The sequence below is a fragment of the Solanum pennellii genome, chromosome 3 (genome assembly GCF_001406875.1).
Source record: "Solanum pennellii chromosome 3, SPENNV200".
Classification (NCBI taxonomy): domain Eukaryota; kingdom Viridiplantae; phylum Streptophyta; class Magnoliopsida; order Solanales; family Solanaceae; genus Solanum; species Solanum pennellii.
Genome location: NC_028639.1, coordinates 72,440,566 through 72,453,942, shown reverse-complemented (window position 1 = coordinate 72,453,942; position 13,377 = coordinate 72,440,566). Strand labels below are relative to the sequence as shown.

General features: G+C 35.4%; 2 protein-coding genes across 3 annotated transcripts; one reads left to right on the top strand and one right to left on the bottom strand.

Moving 5' to 3' along the window:
• The first annotated feature begins 3,767 nt into the window (after positions 1 to 3,767).
• LOC107012084 (kinesin-like protein NACK1) lies at positions 3,768 to 9,700 on the top strand. Of its 2 annotated transcripts, none has more exons than XM_015211810.2 (15): positions 3,768 to 3,979; positions 4,849 to 5,146; positions 5,253 to 5,342; positions 5,444 to 5,544; positions 5,899 to 6,015; positions 6,103 to 6,184; positions 6,275 to 6,342; positions 6,445 to 6,504; positions 6,589 to 6,713; positions 6,953 to 7,151; positions 7,276 to 7,386; positions 7,470 to 7,559; positions 7,644 to 8,597; positions 8,717 to 9,042; positions 9,149 to 9,700. In XM_015211810.2, exons 2-15 carry the CDS (start codon positions 4,909 to 4,911, stop codon positions 9,474 to 9,476), a joined length of 2,889 nt encoding a protein of 962 aa, XP_015067296.1. In that variant the 5' UTR covers positions 3,768 to 3,979; positions 4,849 to 4,908; the 3' UTR covers positions 9,477 to 9,700. The 2 variants fall into 2 exon arrangements, with proteins under 2 accessions (XP_015067296.1, XP_015067297.1); XM_015211811.2 differs by having other exon boundaries at positions 4,835 to 5,146.
• A 536-nt stretch (positions 9,701 to 10,236) lies between these two features.
• LOC107012701 (non-specific lipid-transfer protein 2-like) lies at positions 10,237 to 10,852 on the bottom strand. Its single transcript, XM_015212607.2, has one exon. It carries the CDS (start codon positions 10,773 to 10,775, stop codon positions 10,494 to 10,496), a length of 282 nt encoding a protein of 93 aa, XP_015068093.1. The 5' UTR covers positions 10,776 to 10,852; the 3' UTR covers positions 10,237 to 10,493.
• Between the last annotated feature and the right edge of the window lie 2,525 nt (positions 10,853 to 13,377).

Genomic DNA, 13,377 nt, shown 5'->3' with positions numbered 1-13,377 from the left:
AAAATCAAGTCCACTGAATTCACAGTGTCCCCTTAAGGAAATTATTCCCCTCTAGTATCTGAGGTTTGATTTGGAATATAACCTCCCAGGGTAAAATGATCTTAATCAGTAGAGTATAGATACCAAAAATTCTACTGTCAGCGAATCAATCCACAGCAGGAAAGTACACGAAGAAATATGTGTTTTTTAAAAAGAAGGAAGATCAGAATATTCGTAGGGAAATATTCTGAAGACTGAATGGTATTTATAGGCAAGAAGAATATATTCTGAAAGGTTGCTACCCTTTCAGAATTAACACGACCATTAATGAAAGGTTGCAAACTTTCAAATGGTATTGACTGTTTCTGAAAGTTGCAACCTTTCAGAACAGTCATGGCGGGAATTTTTAAATATAACAGAATTTAAAACGGGTCACGCGCGCGGGAATTTTTAAATATAACAGAATTTAAAACGGGTCACGCGCGCGGATCCGAGTCTGGTCGGGTTAACTAAAAAGTTGAAAACATTTCGGTTATCAACTAATTAATTGAAAATAATTTTTGGCCATTTAATTAATTAAATAAATTTGTCCAAAAAATTATCTCTCGATCAAAAGCCGAAGCGAGCGACGACGACAGCGCGAGGGGGGTCCCTCTTTCCAACCCTTTTAACAATTAATAGGAGTGTTTATTTATTTAAACTCTCCTATTTTCATTTCGATTACCGATGAGGGACTAGTGCCTTTTTCATTAAAGCATTAGAGGACTTTTCAAGTTCCCAACCTTTCAAGTTCTAAACTTTTCAAATTCCTTTCCTTCCCTCTATTTCCCATCAATTCTAGCTACATACCCAACAATTGGATGGCCTCTAAGTTACCTTCAAGCATTTCAATTGCCTTACTCATCGGTGGCCTTTGTGAGGGATCAGTTTGTATGCACCACAAAACCTACTATTATCATCTTCTTAGCAATTTTTTTGTCTTCTTTGGTCGTGATGCATTGTATATTCAAGCCTTCATCAGTCACAAGACGTTGATAAGCCCAACGCGGGAAGTATAATTCACTATGATGACTTCTTTAAGCGCTGTAATTCCTCCTTCCTCCAACCATTTCAACAACCATCATTCCATAGCTATAAACATCGGATTTGTGTGATACGCCTCCAAAATTTCTACTAAATACTTCCGGAGCAATGTAACCAATGGTTCCTCTTGCTTCCAACATTGATATCATGCTTTCTTTCTCAAGGCATAGTTTAGCTAAGCCAAAATCAGATATCGTAGGGCAAAAGTCCTCATCAAGAAGGATGTTGTGAGGTTTTATATCGAACGCAGTATTCGTGCATTGCACCCTCCGTGCAAATACTCCAGTCCTCGACCTATCCCAGGTGCAATTTCGTACAGCTTTTCCCATCCCAACTTAGAATCTTCACCATAAATGTACTGATCAAGTGATGCATTCGTCATGAATTGATAAATAAGAGCTCTTTCTCAACCATTGAAACAAAATCCCAACAGAGAAGCTAATGTTTACATGTGAAGTTCTACTAATGCTTGCTACTTGGTTGATAAAGTCTTATCCATTTCCGTTGGTAGAATTTAAAATCTTTACATAAGGTTACCTTTATAGACCCCTCCATAACCCCCTTGTCCAAGTTTCTCTTTTGTCATCTTCCTAATGTCTGAATAACTGTATACCTTAGGGGCTAGGGATCCATATTGCCTCAGGAAGGCCTCAATATTCCGATGTTCCTTCCTCTGCTTTGGTAACAAAAGGCATGTACCAGATGATTTCTTAAAGACAAACCAGTAGATCATGTAGCAGGCTAATATTGTTCCTGAGATACCTGTTAACCAGACGAAAAAAGAGTGTTCGGGTTCACTAATTATCTATATGTTCTCGGTCAACAATATAACATGAACAAGGTGAAAAGACAATTACCTAGGGCTATCTTCACCCTGATATGTCTATCGTTGCCTGTAATGCAGAGATAAACAAGTGATTAATTGATATATTTTGAATATTCCCACAGGTGTAGGAGCTATTACAAGTGGAATACTGTTTATCCTCTTGGCCATACGATGGCGAGGACGTGATCACGAAGCATAGGATGGTGATGATGGAGAGGAAGAAGTAAACTTTGATGATGCATTTGTGAGAACTCATCAAAGAGAGACTAGGTGGGCTGGAGAATATGCAAGTTAGAGAGACTAGGTGGGCTGGAGAATATGCAAGTTTTGCCAAGTATATATGATAAGAGGACAAACATACCTCTCAAACATTTTTTTTTAACCCAAACAAAAACAAAATCTTCAAATTTCAAACAACAATGAAAGGTACATTCTCTCTAAATCACAAAGTTGAAGAGTAGATGCGCCAGTTTACTCTTTATTTAATTGAATTAATTAATGTCCAAGTGGAAAAAACATGAAAGAGTCTAGTCTAATCTATTACATATTTTCCACAAACATAAAAGAGGACTTTTTTTTTCTTCTGGTAAAAACAAGAGAAATTTCATGGGTAACGCATTTCCTACATTCTTCATAACTAAAACAAATGGGCTTACAGCTGGGCTTGACAAATCTTAAATGGGCCTTCTAATTTTTCCTTTTAAATTACATTCAATTTTATAGATGATGATGAATCAACTTTCACATTATACTCCTTTGTCCAATTTCAAGTGACAATAATTAAATCGGCACGGAGTTTAAGAAATAAATAAAGATTTTGAAATATTTATCATATTGTTTTTAAAAAATAAATTCACTATTCTCTCTCCTCATAAATATATTAGAGTACTATTTTTAGAAATAATATTTCAAAAGATCATTCAACTTTAGAAATGTATTAAGTAAAATTATTGAACTTTATTTTTTATATCAATAAAATCACCCAACTTTGGTCTTTATGTCAGTGAAATCACCCAACTTAAGCATTCATGTCAATAAAATCATTCAACCAAATTTATCAAAAAAAATAAAAATAAATATTTTTAATATCTGATCACAATTAAAACAATAAATAAATAGCTTACATTACTACTTTATTACAAAATAAAAAAATTAATAGATAATTTCACCAATTTCATTTGATAAATTAATACTCCTTCATTGCAGTGATGCCTACCACTTTATCTTATAGTTTAGTCAATTTCATGTGATAAATTACTACTACTTCATTTGATGGTATAACAACACTTGTTATGATGGTTTAATCAATTTGTTGTTTGTGTGAACGACGCTAGCTTGGAGAATTTTAGGTTTAAGTTTGATAAGTTAATCTTTTATTTTCAATTTTATATTATTTTATAATGAACTAGTAATTTTGAGTCATTTATTTAGTAATTTAATCCTAAATATAGTATAAAAATAATTTATATGTGGTGTAATTTTTTTTAATGATAAATATGAGTGAATGATTTTATTGATATAAATAATTAAGTTAAGTGATTTTCTTGATATAAAATAAAGTGAAACCAACGAAGGTAAAAAATATAATTTTAAATATTTACTAAAGAATGAAATAGAAGAGACTTTTATATGATACTAGGAAAAGTTAAAGTAAAAAGAAGATGGAAAAAAAAAAGAAGAGAAAACAAAAAGTAGGAGAAATATATTAGGAAAGGGAGAGTGTAAGTTCACATTCCTCCTAAATTGAGGGGCATAAAAGCAAATTATATTCCATCAGTTTGTCTCTTTTGTCGGAAAGAAATTAATTTACAAATGACAAATCACTAAACCGTTAATCCTAGAGCGCTGCACCGCAAGATCGACGATATATTAACGAGATAATAACGAAAAGTCCATTTAAACACGAGATAATGAACTAGCCGTTGGGGACTCGAAATTCAAAAGCCCCAATTTACAGACGGTATCAAAGAAAGAGACACACCATTAAGCTCACACTCTTTCCATTTCGATATCCCTTTTTTCTCTCTCAATCAGATTTTGTCTTCTCAGATCTCAGGCGCAAATCTATCAATCGTCTTCTGTTCCTTTCAGGTAAATCTCATGTTGTATTTCCTTTTTCAATTTCAGGCGAAAATTGGTGCTAAGATGCAAATTCTGCTTCATGTTGTTAGATTTTCTTGCCTTATTTCGCTCAATGATCTTCACTTATGTAGTAGTAGTAAAGTAGTTCGTTAGCCCGAGGGTCTATCAGAAAACCCTCTCTACTCACCACCTCCGTTCATGGGATTACACCGATTATGTTGTTGTTGATTTGTTTGCTAGTTAGTGCTTACTGTGAATGTAACTTGAATTTGGTGGAATTTAGCGAGATTCAGATTAATTTGTCAAATAAAGGAAGGCCTACTGTTTAAATCGGTTGTCGAAGTGGAGAATAGGAAAGTAGACTGAGATCTTGGTGATTTGGTTTCTCTTTTTCGTGTAAAGCTCTCTCTTTGTTGTATCTAACTAATGTTAGGTTCACTAGTTAAGATATGCTCATCTTGTGTGTTTCTATGCATCATAAACAGAAATGAAGTTTAAAATTTTGGGTTTTAATTTTTGTAGTGCCTGGGAGAGGAGGATGTAGAGGTCTAGGGGTGTTTCCTCACTTAGTGTCTTGAATTTGAACCATAATGTTTAAATGTGTATACTTTTACCAAGTTTTCACTCATGGTCACAAAAGAGTAGCATCAGCATGGTGCTGTCGTATTCCACACCCACAGGCTTAAAAACCTTTGATTTGTCTCTATCCTATCTTACCTTTGCCAAGAAAACAGGACAACTGTTTTCCTAATCATAATTGACTGTGTATAAGGATATTTACAAGTTCTAGCACTGAGTCAGAGTGTGATTGGTTCTCTTTTTATAATAAGATCATCAAGACATCTAAGAATTTAAGTATCTCAGTCTTGTGTCAACAGGCCGTTGCATTTTTCAGCTGGAGTTCATTTTGGAGGATTACTAGTCTAGTTGTAGTCAAGATGACGGTTAGAACTCCTGGTACTCCAGCTTCAAAGATAGAAAGGACTCCAGCAACCACACCTAGTGGACATCGAGCTAAAGAGGAGAAAATCGTTGTAACAGTAAGATTAAGGCCTTTGAACAAAAGGGAGCTTTCAGCCAAGGACCATGCTGCATGGGAATGCATTGATGATCACACAATTATTTATAGATCACTGCCTCAGGAACGTGCTGCTCAACCCGCTTCGTTCACATTTGGTAATTGACGCATCCGCTGTTTTAAATGTTCTTGTCATTTTGTCGTCTTATCTTAATTTAGAGTCTATAAAATCTGATTGAGAATATACATTTTCTTTTATCTCAGATAAAGTCTTCGGTCCAGATAGTATAACTGAAGCCGTGTATGAGGAAGGAGTAAAGAATGTGGCTTTATCCTCTTTGATGGGAATAAATGGTAATTCTCTTCCCCCTATTCTGAAGGGAGGTTTTATATGAACATCTCTAGCTTTTGGAAACCTTTTGATCATAGACTAATTTCCAATCTTTGCATCTCAGCAACCATATTTGCATATGGACAAACCAGCAGTGGGAAGACTTACACAATGCGAGGAATTACTGAGAAAGCTGTCAACGACATATATTCCCATATAATGAGTGTAAGCTTCATCATTCTTGAGCAACTGCTATTGTCATCTGATACTTCTTGATGTCAGAATTTTCCAAGGTCATTGAAGACACGTCACAAATGGGATTACTGGAATTAGTAGAAAAGAGTTGTTATAGTTTGAGATATTTGAAGCATGTAGTTTATATGATCTTTATCCTAGATGAGTAATAAATGATAAGTCAAGTAGTTCCTTTGTCTTGTATTTTCTGCAAATACATCATGTCTTATACTAGTTTCTTTAGCTTTGAAATAAAACAAAAATTTAGTCTTTCTTAGTGCCATTATCCTTGGAAACTGTTGCTGATTCTTTTATTTATTTTTGGTCATTTGACAATTGTCATAGACCCCAGAAAGAGAATTCAGAATAAGAATATCTGGACTGGAGATCTACAATGAAAATGTCAGGGACCTATTGAATTCTGAATCTGGTCGAAATCTCAAGCTTCTTGATGATCCAGAGGTAAAGTTGAGAGAAAATTAGCGGACCTTCAAAATTATAGTCTTTACTCTCTGTATCAATTTATCATGATATCTTTTTAATTTGCAGAAAGGAACTGTCGTTGAGAAGTTGGTGGAAGAAACAGCAAGCAATGACCAGCATTTGAGGCATTTAATTAGTATCTGCGAGGGTAAGACTTTGATTCTTTTCAAAGTGATATTGCTTTATTTTAGTTTTCCCCAGAAAATCCATCTTCAACATGTACCACTTAAAACTGCAGCTCAGAGGCAAGTCGGCGAAACAGCCTTAAACGATACAAGCTCACGATCCCACCAGATAATAAGACTGGTTAGTCCTTAATTGTGTGCCGAAAGTCTTGTGTTCCCGAATTGAAATCTCCTAAGCAACAACTTTTCTAAACGGACTTCTATAACTTCTTATCATATGCAGACAATAGAAAGCACTCTTCGTGAAAGTTCTGATTGCGTGAGGTCTTATGTAGCAAGCTTGGTAAATTAACCTTCTCCTTGATTGTTTTAGAGGACACTTAATAGAGATAGAGGCAACTTTATCATTAATATATCTGTGCTGCAGAACTTTGTTGATTTGGCTGGGAGCGAAAGAGCCTCACAGACGAATGCAGATGGTGCCAGGCTTAGGGAAGGCTGCCATATAAATCTCAGTTTGATGACTCTTACAACCGTTATTAGAAAGCTCAGGTCTGTTTTCACTTATGTGACAGCTGTGTTTCTTGTTCAAGTTATTTCATCATCCCTGTCGTCGTGCATGTAAAGCATGGACAAGTATTTTTGTGCTTCTTTAGTTCTGTGATGACAGTTAACTCATTGGTTATGCTGATGACATACCCAACTAGATAAGCTTACTTAAGTTGATAACTTATTGTCACTGAAGTTCTCCAATCTGATTGGTTCATTTCTTTTGTTTTTCCTGTAAGTAGTGTGGGCAAAAGAAGTGGTCATGTACCCTACCGGGACTCGAAACTGACAAGAATATTGCAACATTCACTTGGTGGCAATGCCCGTACTGCTATAATATGCACGCTTAGCCCTGCATCTAGTCACGTCGAACAATCTCGCAACACTCTCTTTTTTGCTACCCGAGCAAAGGAAGTCACAAACAATGCACAAGTGAACATGGTATATACTCAGTAACTTGTCTAAACCTTATTGTGAATGTGTACCTCTCTTATGAGATGTACCTCGTTTTATCTTTTAAGTTTTTAACACAAATATTGAACTTTTCTCTTTCCTTAAATATCAGGTTGTTTCCGACAAACAGCTTGTCAAGCATTTGCAGAAGGAAGTAGCCAGATTGGAAGCAGAGCTGCGCACCCCAGAGCCAGCTAATGAGAAAGATTGGAAAATTCAACAGGTTCATCAACGATGAATTTCCTTAAGAAAATGAAATTTAAGTGTTAGCATTTATTTAACTAACTGACTGGCTGGCCCTTTTAGATGGAAATGGAAATCGAGGATCTGAAGCGTCAAAGAGATCTTGCACAGTCACAAGTAGACGAGTTACGCAGAAAGCTTCAGGAGGAACAGGTTTGTATCTAAGTTTTCTTGCATTGTGCGTAATTCACAGTGAAGTAAAGTTCTCTTTGTGCTAATATTGAATTCTTGAACCAGGGACTGAAACCATCTGAATCTGTTAGTCCAATTGTGAAGAAATGTCTCTCATTCTCTGGCACATTATCTCCAAACCTCGAAGAAAAAGCACCTGTCGTTGGTGAAAGAACAAGAAACACAATGGGAAGGCAGTCAATGAGGCAATCTTTGGCTGCCCCTTTTACACTTATGCATGAAATTCGCAAACTCGAACATCTCCAGGAGCAGCTCGGAGATGAAGCAAATCGAGCATTGGAAGTACTGCAAAAGGAAGTTGCATGTCATAGGTTAGGTAACCAGGATGCTGCAGAAACTATTGCCAAATTGCAAGCAGAGATCAGAGAAATGCGTTCAGTACCGCCAGTCCTCCGCAAGGAAGTTGAAGTTGGAAATGTCGTTGCTGTCAATAAGAGTGTCAGTGCCAACCTGAAGGACGAGATAGCCAGACTTCACTCACAAGGAAGCACAATTGCTGATCTTGAAGAACAGCTAGAAAATGTCCAGAAATCATTGGACAAACTGGTTATGTCTCTTCCAAGCAATAATGATCAACAGTCAAACAATGACACCACACAGAAGGCAAAGCATCCATCAAAAAAGAAGAAGTTGCTCCCATTGGCCTCGAGCAACAGTATCAACAGGCAAAATTTCTTGAAATCTCCTTGTTCTCCTCTGTCAACTGCACGACAAGTACTGGATTGTGAGATTGAAAATCGAGCTCCAGAGTTGGATGATTTGTCCTGTGAAATTCAGCCGATGCATGAAAATGAGACTCCTACAAAAAGTGACGGAGGAGATATTTCATCAAAGGAAGGCACTCCATATCGCCGTTCCAGTTCTGTAAACATGAGAAAGATGCAGAAGATGTTTCAGGAGGCAGCAGAAGAGAACGTCAGAAACATAAGATCGTATGTAACAGAACTTAAAGAACGGGTGGCCAAACTTCAATACCAAAAGCAGCTCCTTGTATGCCAGGTAAACCTTGTACTCTCTTGGTTTTTGTGTCACACTAATTGAAGTTGTTGAATCTCCTCCCCTTTGCCACAATTAATACTTATCTTCAATTTTACTTTATTATTTGTTTGTGCCTGTAGGTGCTTGAGCTGGAAGCAAATGAAGCGGCTGGATACAATTTAGAAGATGACGAAAATATTCATCAGATACCAGAAGAGTCCCCAGTTTCATGGCAAATCACATTTAAGGAACAGAGGCAGCAAATTATTGACTTGTGGGATGTTTGCTATGTCTCCATTATTCACAGGTCACAGTTTTATCTGTTATTCAAGGGAGACCCTGCGGATGAAATATATCTGGAAGTTGAACTCAGGCGCTTGACATGGTTACAACAGCATCTGGCAGAGCTTGGAAATGCAACCCCGGCCCGTGTTGGAAATGAGCCAACAGTCTCTTTGTCATCAAGGTATTTTTCTTTTCCCCTCTTTTCACACGGTCTATTTATATTATTAAATGCAAGTCTGCCTCAAGCTCAAACTCTAACGATTCTATATTTTCCAATGGAATAACAGCATTAGAGCTATAAAGAGGGAAAGGGAATTCCTTGCCAAGAGATTGACAACTCGACTGACAGCTGAAGAAAGAGATTATCTGTACATAAAATGGGAAGTTCCTTTGGAGGGAAAACAGAGAAGAATGCAATTTATTAACAAGCTTTGGACAAATCCGCATGACGAAAAGCACGTAAAAGAGAGTGCTGAGATAGTGGCAAAGCTCGTAGGTTTCTGCGAAGGAGGTAACATGTCAAGAGAGATGTTTGAGCTTAACTTTGTCCTTCCATCAGATAGGAGGCCATGGTTTGCTGGCTGGAACCAAATCTCCGACCTTCTCCATATCTGAGAGAAGCTTAGATTCTTTTTTGTAAGTAAATTAATTGTATCGCGTGTTGTTTTTCATGTACATGAAACTCTCTGGAGCCTCCCAATTTTGGAGCCTCCCAAGTTGTTCCATTACAACTGATTAATTTTAGAGAAGTACGGAAGATTGGAATTTGAGGCATCACATCATGCAACTTCATTGTCTGAATAAAGAATTCAATTGAAATTGTGTCATGTTACTAGATTTATACTTGTTCTATACAACTTCTTTGCACAAGCATATATGTTGTACTATGGGAAAGGAAGAAGTTGGAAACAGAGAGGTTTGATATAGAACTGTAGTTTCATCTAGAATGACGATAAGGTAACAATATGCCCCATTATGAGTTCAATTTTAGGTCCCAACAACAAATTCTAGTGTTCTTCCTCACAGTGGATTTGACAAACTCTCCACTTTGGTTGACTTAATGTACTCAATTAAAGGTGAATGTTTTTCTCCCAGAAGTATTATGAGTCTGTTTGGTTATTTCGGTTCCACTTACATTCCTACTATTTTGAGTTTTCTCGAGCCTTTCTTTCTCCGGTAGATATCTCTCTTATTTATTTATATGTCCTCTTTTTGAAAGTTTTCGATCTTGAATAGAAGCAACAAGAGATGGTAATTGCAGGAATTAAAAGCACATTAGTACAAAAAACTGGATCATCACACCCAAGTTGAAAACTTGCAGGTTAAATTTTTGCATTTAGATCCAAGGCCAATGATGCATGATAGAGACATAAAGTCATAGAAAAATACCATATATTGCCTTAAGAGTACTTATGACAGAACTTGTACAGATGTAGACATAGCATAATTTCATCTCTTTTTCATTCAAGAGTGCATAAATAAAGCAAGCAAAAACACATTGATAACTAAAACAAAGAGTATAGATGATAGCACACACAGTGACTCTCATGAGATAAGAGTGCATCAAACATATTATTTTCACTTCTCACATACAAGACTTGGCAAGAATCACATGATTCTTCAAATGTAGTATTAACACTTGGGGTAGGGAACACCACAAGTATTAGCGACTTTCTTAGCACCAGGGGAGTTGACATAGTTCCTTAAAGTTGGGTTCTTGAGATAAGTGCAGAGACAAGGCTTTTGTTGCCTGATCCTGCTGCAGCAGAGTTTAGATGGTGCTGACTTTGATGTGATCGCGCTAAGGCAAGGGCTCAGCTGAATCGCGCTGCACGTTACAGCTACAGAGATATGTGCTTCAGCAAGAAGCAGAACTAGAACTGTGAGTACTGCAAGCTTTGATGCTGTCTTCATTACTGTCACTTGAAGCTGTTTTTTTTTCTTTTTTTTTTTGCTTCAGTAGATAAGAGAGAGTTGCTGCATTTTAACATAGTTAATAGCTCAATTTATAGGGAAAAACATTGGTGAAAAATTGAATAGTGAGGAGGGATTTTTTGTTCAGAAAGTACAATTAGTGCAATTTGTTTAATTACCTCCTGTTATGATTCACATAATTATGGTACAACCCAAAAATTATCAAGTCAACATGGGGCTACACGCGCGTGAAAGGGCCTTTTTAATTTCCACGAAAGTCCGTGACAACAAATGTTGTAGTAGAAGTAGATGCTTAAACTGTTTGAAAGGTAAATCACCTTTCGTTCAAAGGCGAATTAAGAATTTTAAGTTATGAGTTTTGAATCTTAGAAAAGACAATTTACTTACTGAGTTCTAAAATAAATTGTTATTAACTATATATTAAATAGATTTCTTAACACGACTACTATAAAATTTTGGTCAAAAATTACTGAGTGTTACCAAACACGAAACTAGAACTCTAGCTCTACTACTTTTCAATGAGTGATACGAAGGCCATATCAAGCTTAATCTGAAAACAAATGTAAAATTCCATGACCAAGAATTTTCCAAATTGGCGCTGCATCGACCAGTCATATCAATCTCGATTGTCTCCTTAATTATTATCACTTGCGTTTTGTTTAGGACCGTAAAATATTAGTGATAATACGAAAGAGAATATTAAAAAATTGTGGTTGAAAAGAAAGCAGACACTACAACAAAAGAGATATTTAGTGACAATTCACTTGCGTTTTGTTTAGGACCGTAAAATATTAGTGATAATACGAAAGAGAATATTAAAAAATTGTGGTTGAAAAGAAAGCAGACACTACAACAAAAGAGATATTTAGTGACAATAGATTTTCATGTTAGCGACAATTTGAATTAATATCATTGCATCTAGAGTGAGTAGAATATTATTAGCCTTTAACAACATTTATACAGACGATTATAAATATTCATATTTCATATTGCCACAATTTCTTTTTAATTTATTATAGTGTATCGAAGACGTACATAAATTAAAAATAAATAAATAAGAGAGTAGGTCTTTAGCTCAATAACAAGGAATAGTTTATTTTAATGCCCATAAAGAGTACATTATAGAGAATCATCAAGATGTATGATTTAGTACTTTGCTTGTATTCATGTGATAATTAGTTGTGGCATGCATACCAGTGATCATTATTCTTTTGATGCAATGAGAGTGTGCATTCTAATATAGGGGACCCAATTGCTCCATTTTTTATTTTATCTTCGATGATTATATTAAAACCCGATTAAATTTGATATAGTATGTATCATGCATCATGTTTAATTACTTTATTTATTTTTAAAAAATACAAAATATAAATTAGAAATATTTTTTATTTTTTTTTAAAAGTGAAAGACAAGTCAATTAATGCAATTAAAATCAGGTCGTTCACTACTAATGCAACCTAATTCTTGGATGTTTCTGATCTAATTTTTAGGGAAAAGATGGAGAATAACAACAATTTACTCTCAATGTTTTACACATTGGATGCAAATTAATGATGTGATATACGATTACTTCTTTGAGATGAATTGATTGAGAATTCTGAGGTCTGAACTTGTAAAAATAATTTTTTTAATATATCTGTTATTGATGGGTGATGAAAATTGCGTTTGAGAACTTAGCATGGAACGGACCCTACACAACACATATTGCAACTTGCTTTCGGTGCTACGTGACTTTATATTTATTTTCTTAGCTTTAATGTGCACAATTTGCTTTCATCATTATACTTGATTCACACTTGCTATTTGTTTTTTTAATTATATGATTCTCTGCTAACCCCCTCTCGTGTTCACTATCAAAAGTATATGCTTCTTCCAAAAACCAAAAAAAGAAAAAGAAAAAGGGTGCCATTAATCATGTCATTAATAAAAAGTATATGCCACTATTGATTCTATAAAAAAAAATCATATGTCAAAAAAAATACTTTTAGCTATAGTTCATCTGATCATCTCAATCTATAATTTTTTACGAGGGGTAATATATTAATCATGTTTCTTTTTCTTCGCATATTTTATTTATCTAAACGATTCGAGTTGTATTATTTTTCGTGTCAATATGATTTTATTGTTAGTATAGCACTACACGAAATTAGTGATTGCATTGGGTAAAAAATGGGCATGTTTGACAACATTACAGTAATTCATATCTTCATTTTTTTTAAAAAAAGAAGTCCATCTCTTTGCTATAGGACCAGACTACTGCTTTAACCTATCAATACTAAATTATTCATAGTTAAATACGAAAAGTATTGTTACTTTCAAATGCATCTAGATCTAACACATGGAGACATGCTCTTCTAGAGGCCACAAGGCTTCAAGTTAATATATAGGGATAATGGTCCATCCCTCAACCTTTTTGTACTTAAAATATCAAGCTTTTGGCTCGTTACGTAGTTCGAGTCTATGACGTATACCTAACCCAAACATATCACGTGCTACTCTCATCACTAGACCAAAACCCGGGGCAAGTTGATGAGGACATTTTAGTCCACACTATTATGATCTTGAGCTCATAAGACATCAT

Coding starts and splice junctions, on each gene's coding strand:
- LOC107012084 (XM_015211810.2), top strand. CDS start 4,909: ATGACGGTTAGAACTCCTGGTACTCCAGCTTCAAAGATAGAAAGGACT. Junction 6,714..6,952: donor ACCGTTATTAGAAAGCTCAG/GTCTGTTTTCAC, acceptor TCCTGTAAGTAG/TGTGGGCAAAAGAAGTGGTC. Junction 7,387..7,469: donor AAGATTGGAAAATTCAACAG/GTTCATCAACGA, acceptor TGGCCCTTTTAG/ATGGAAATGGAAATCGAGGA.
- LOC107012701 (XM_015212607.2), bottom strand. CDS start 10,775: ATGAAGACAGCATCAAAGCTTGCAGTACTCACAGTTCTAGTTCTGCTT.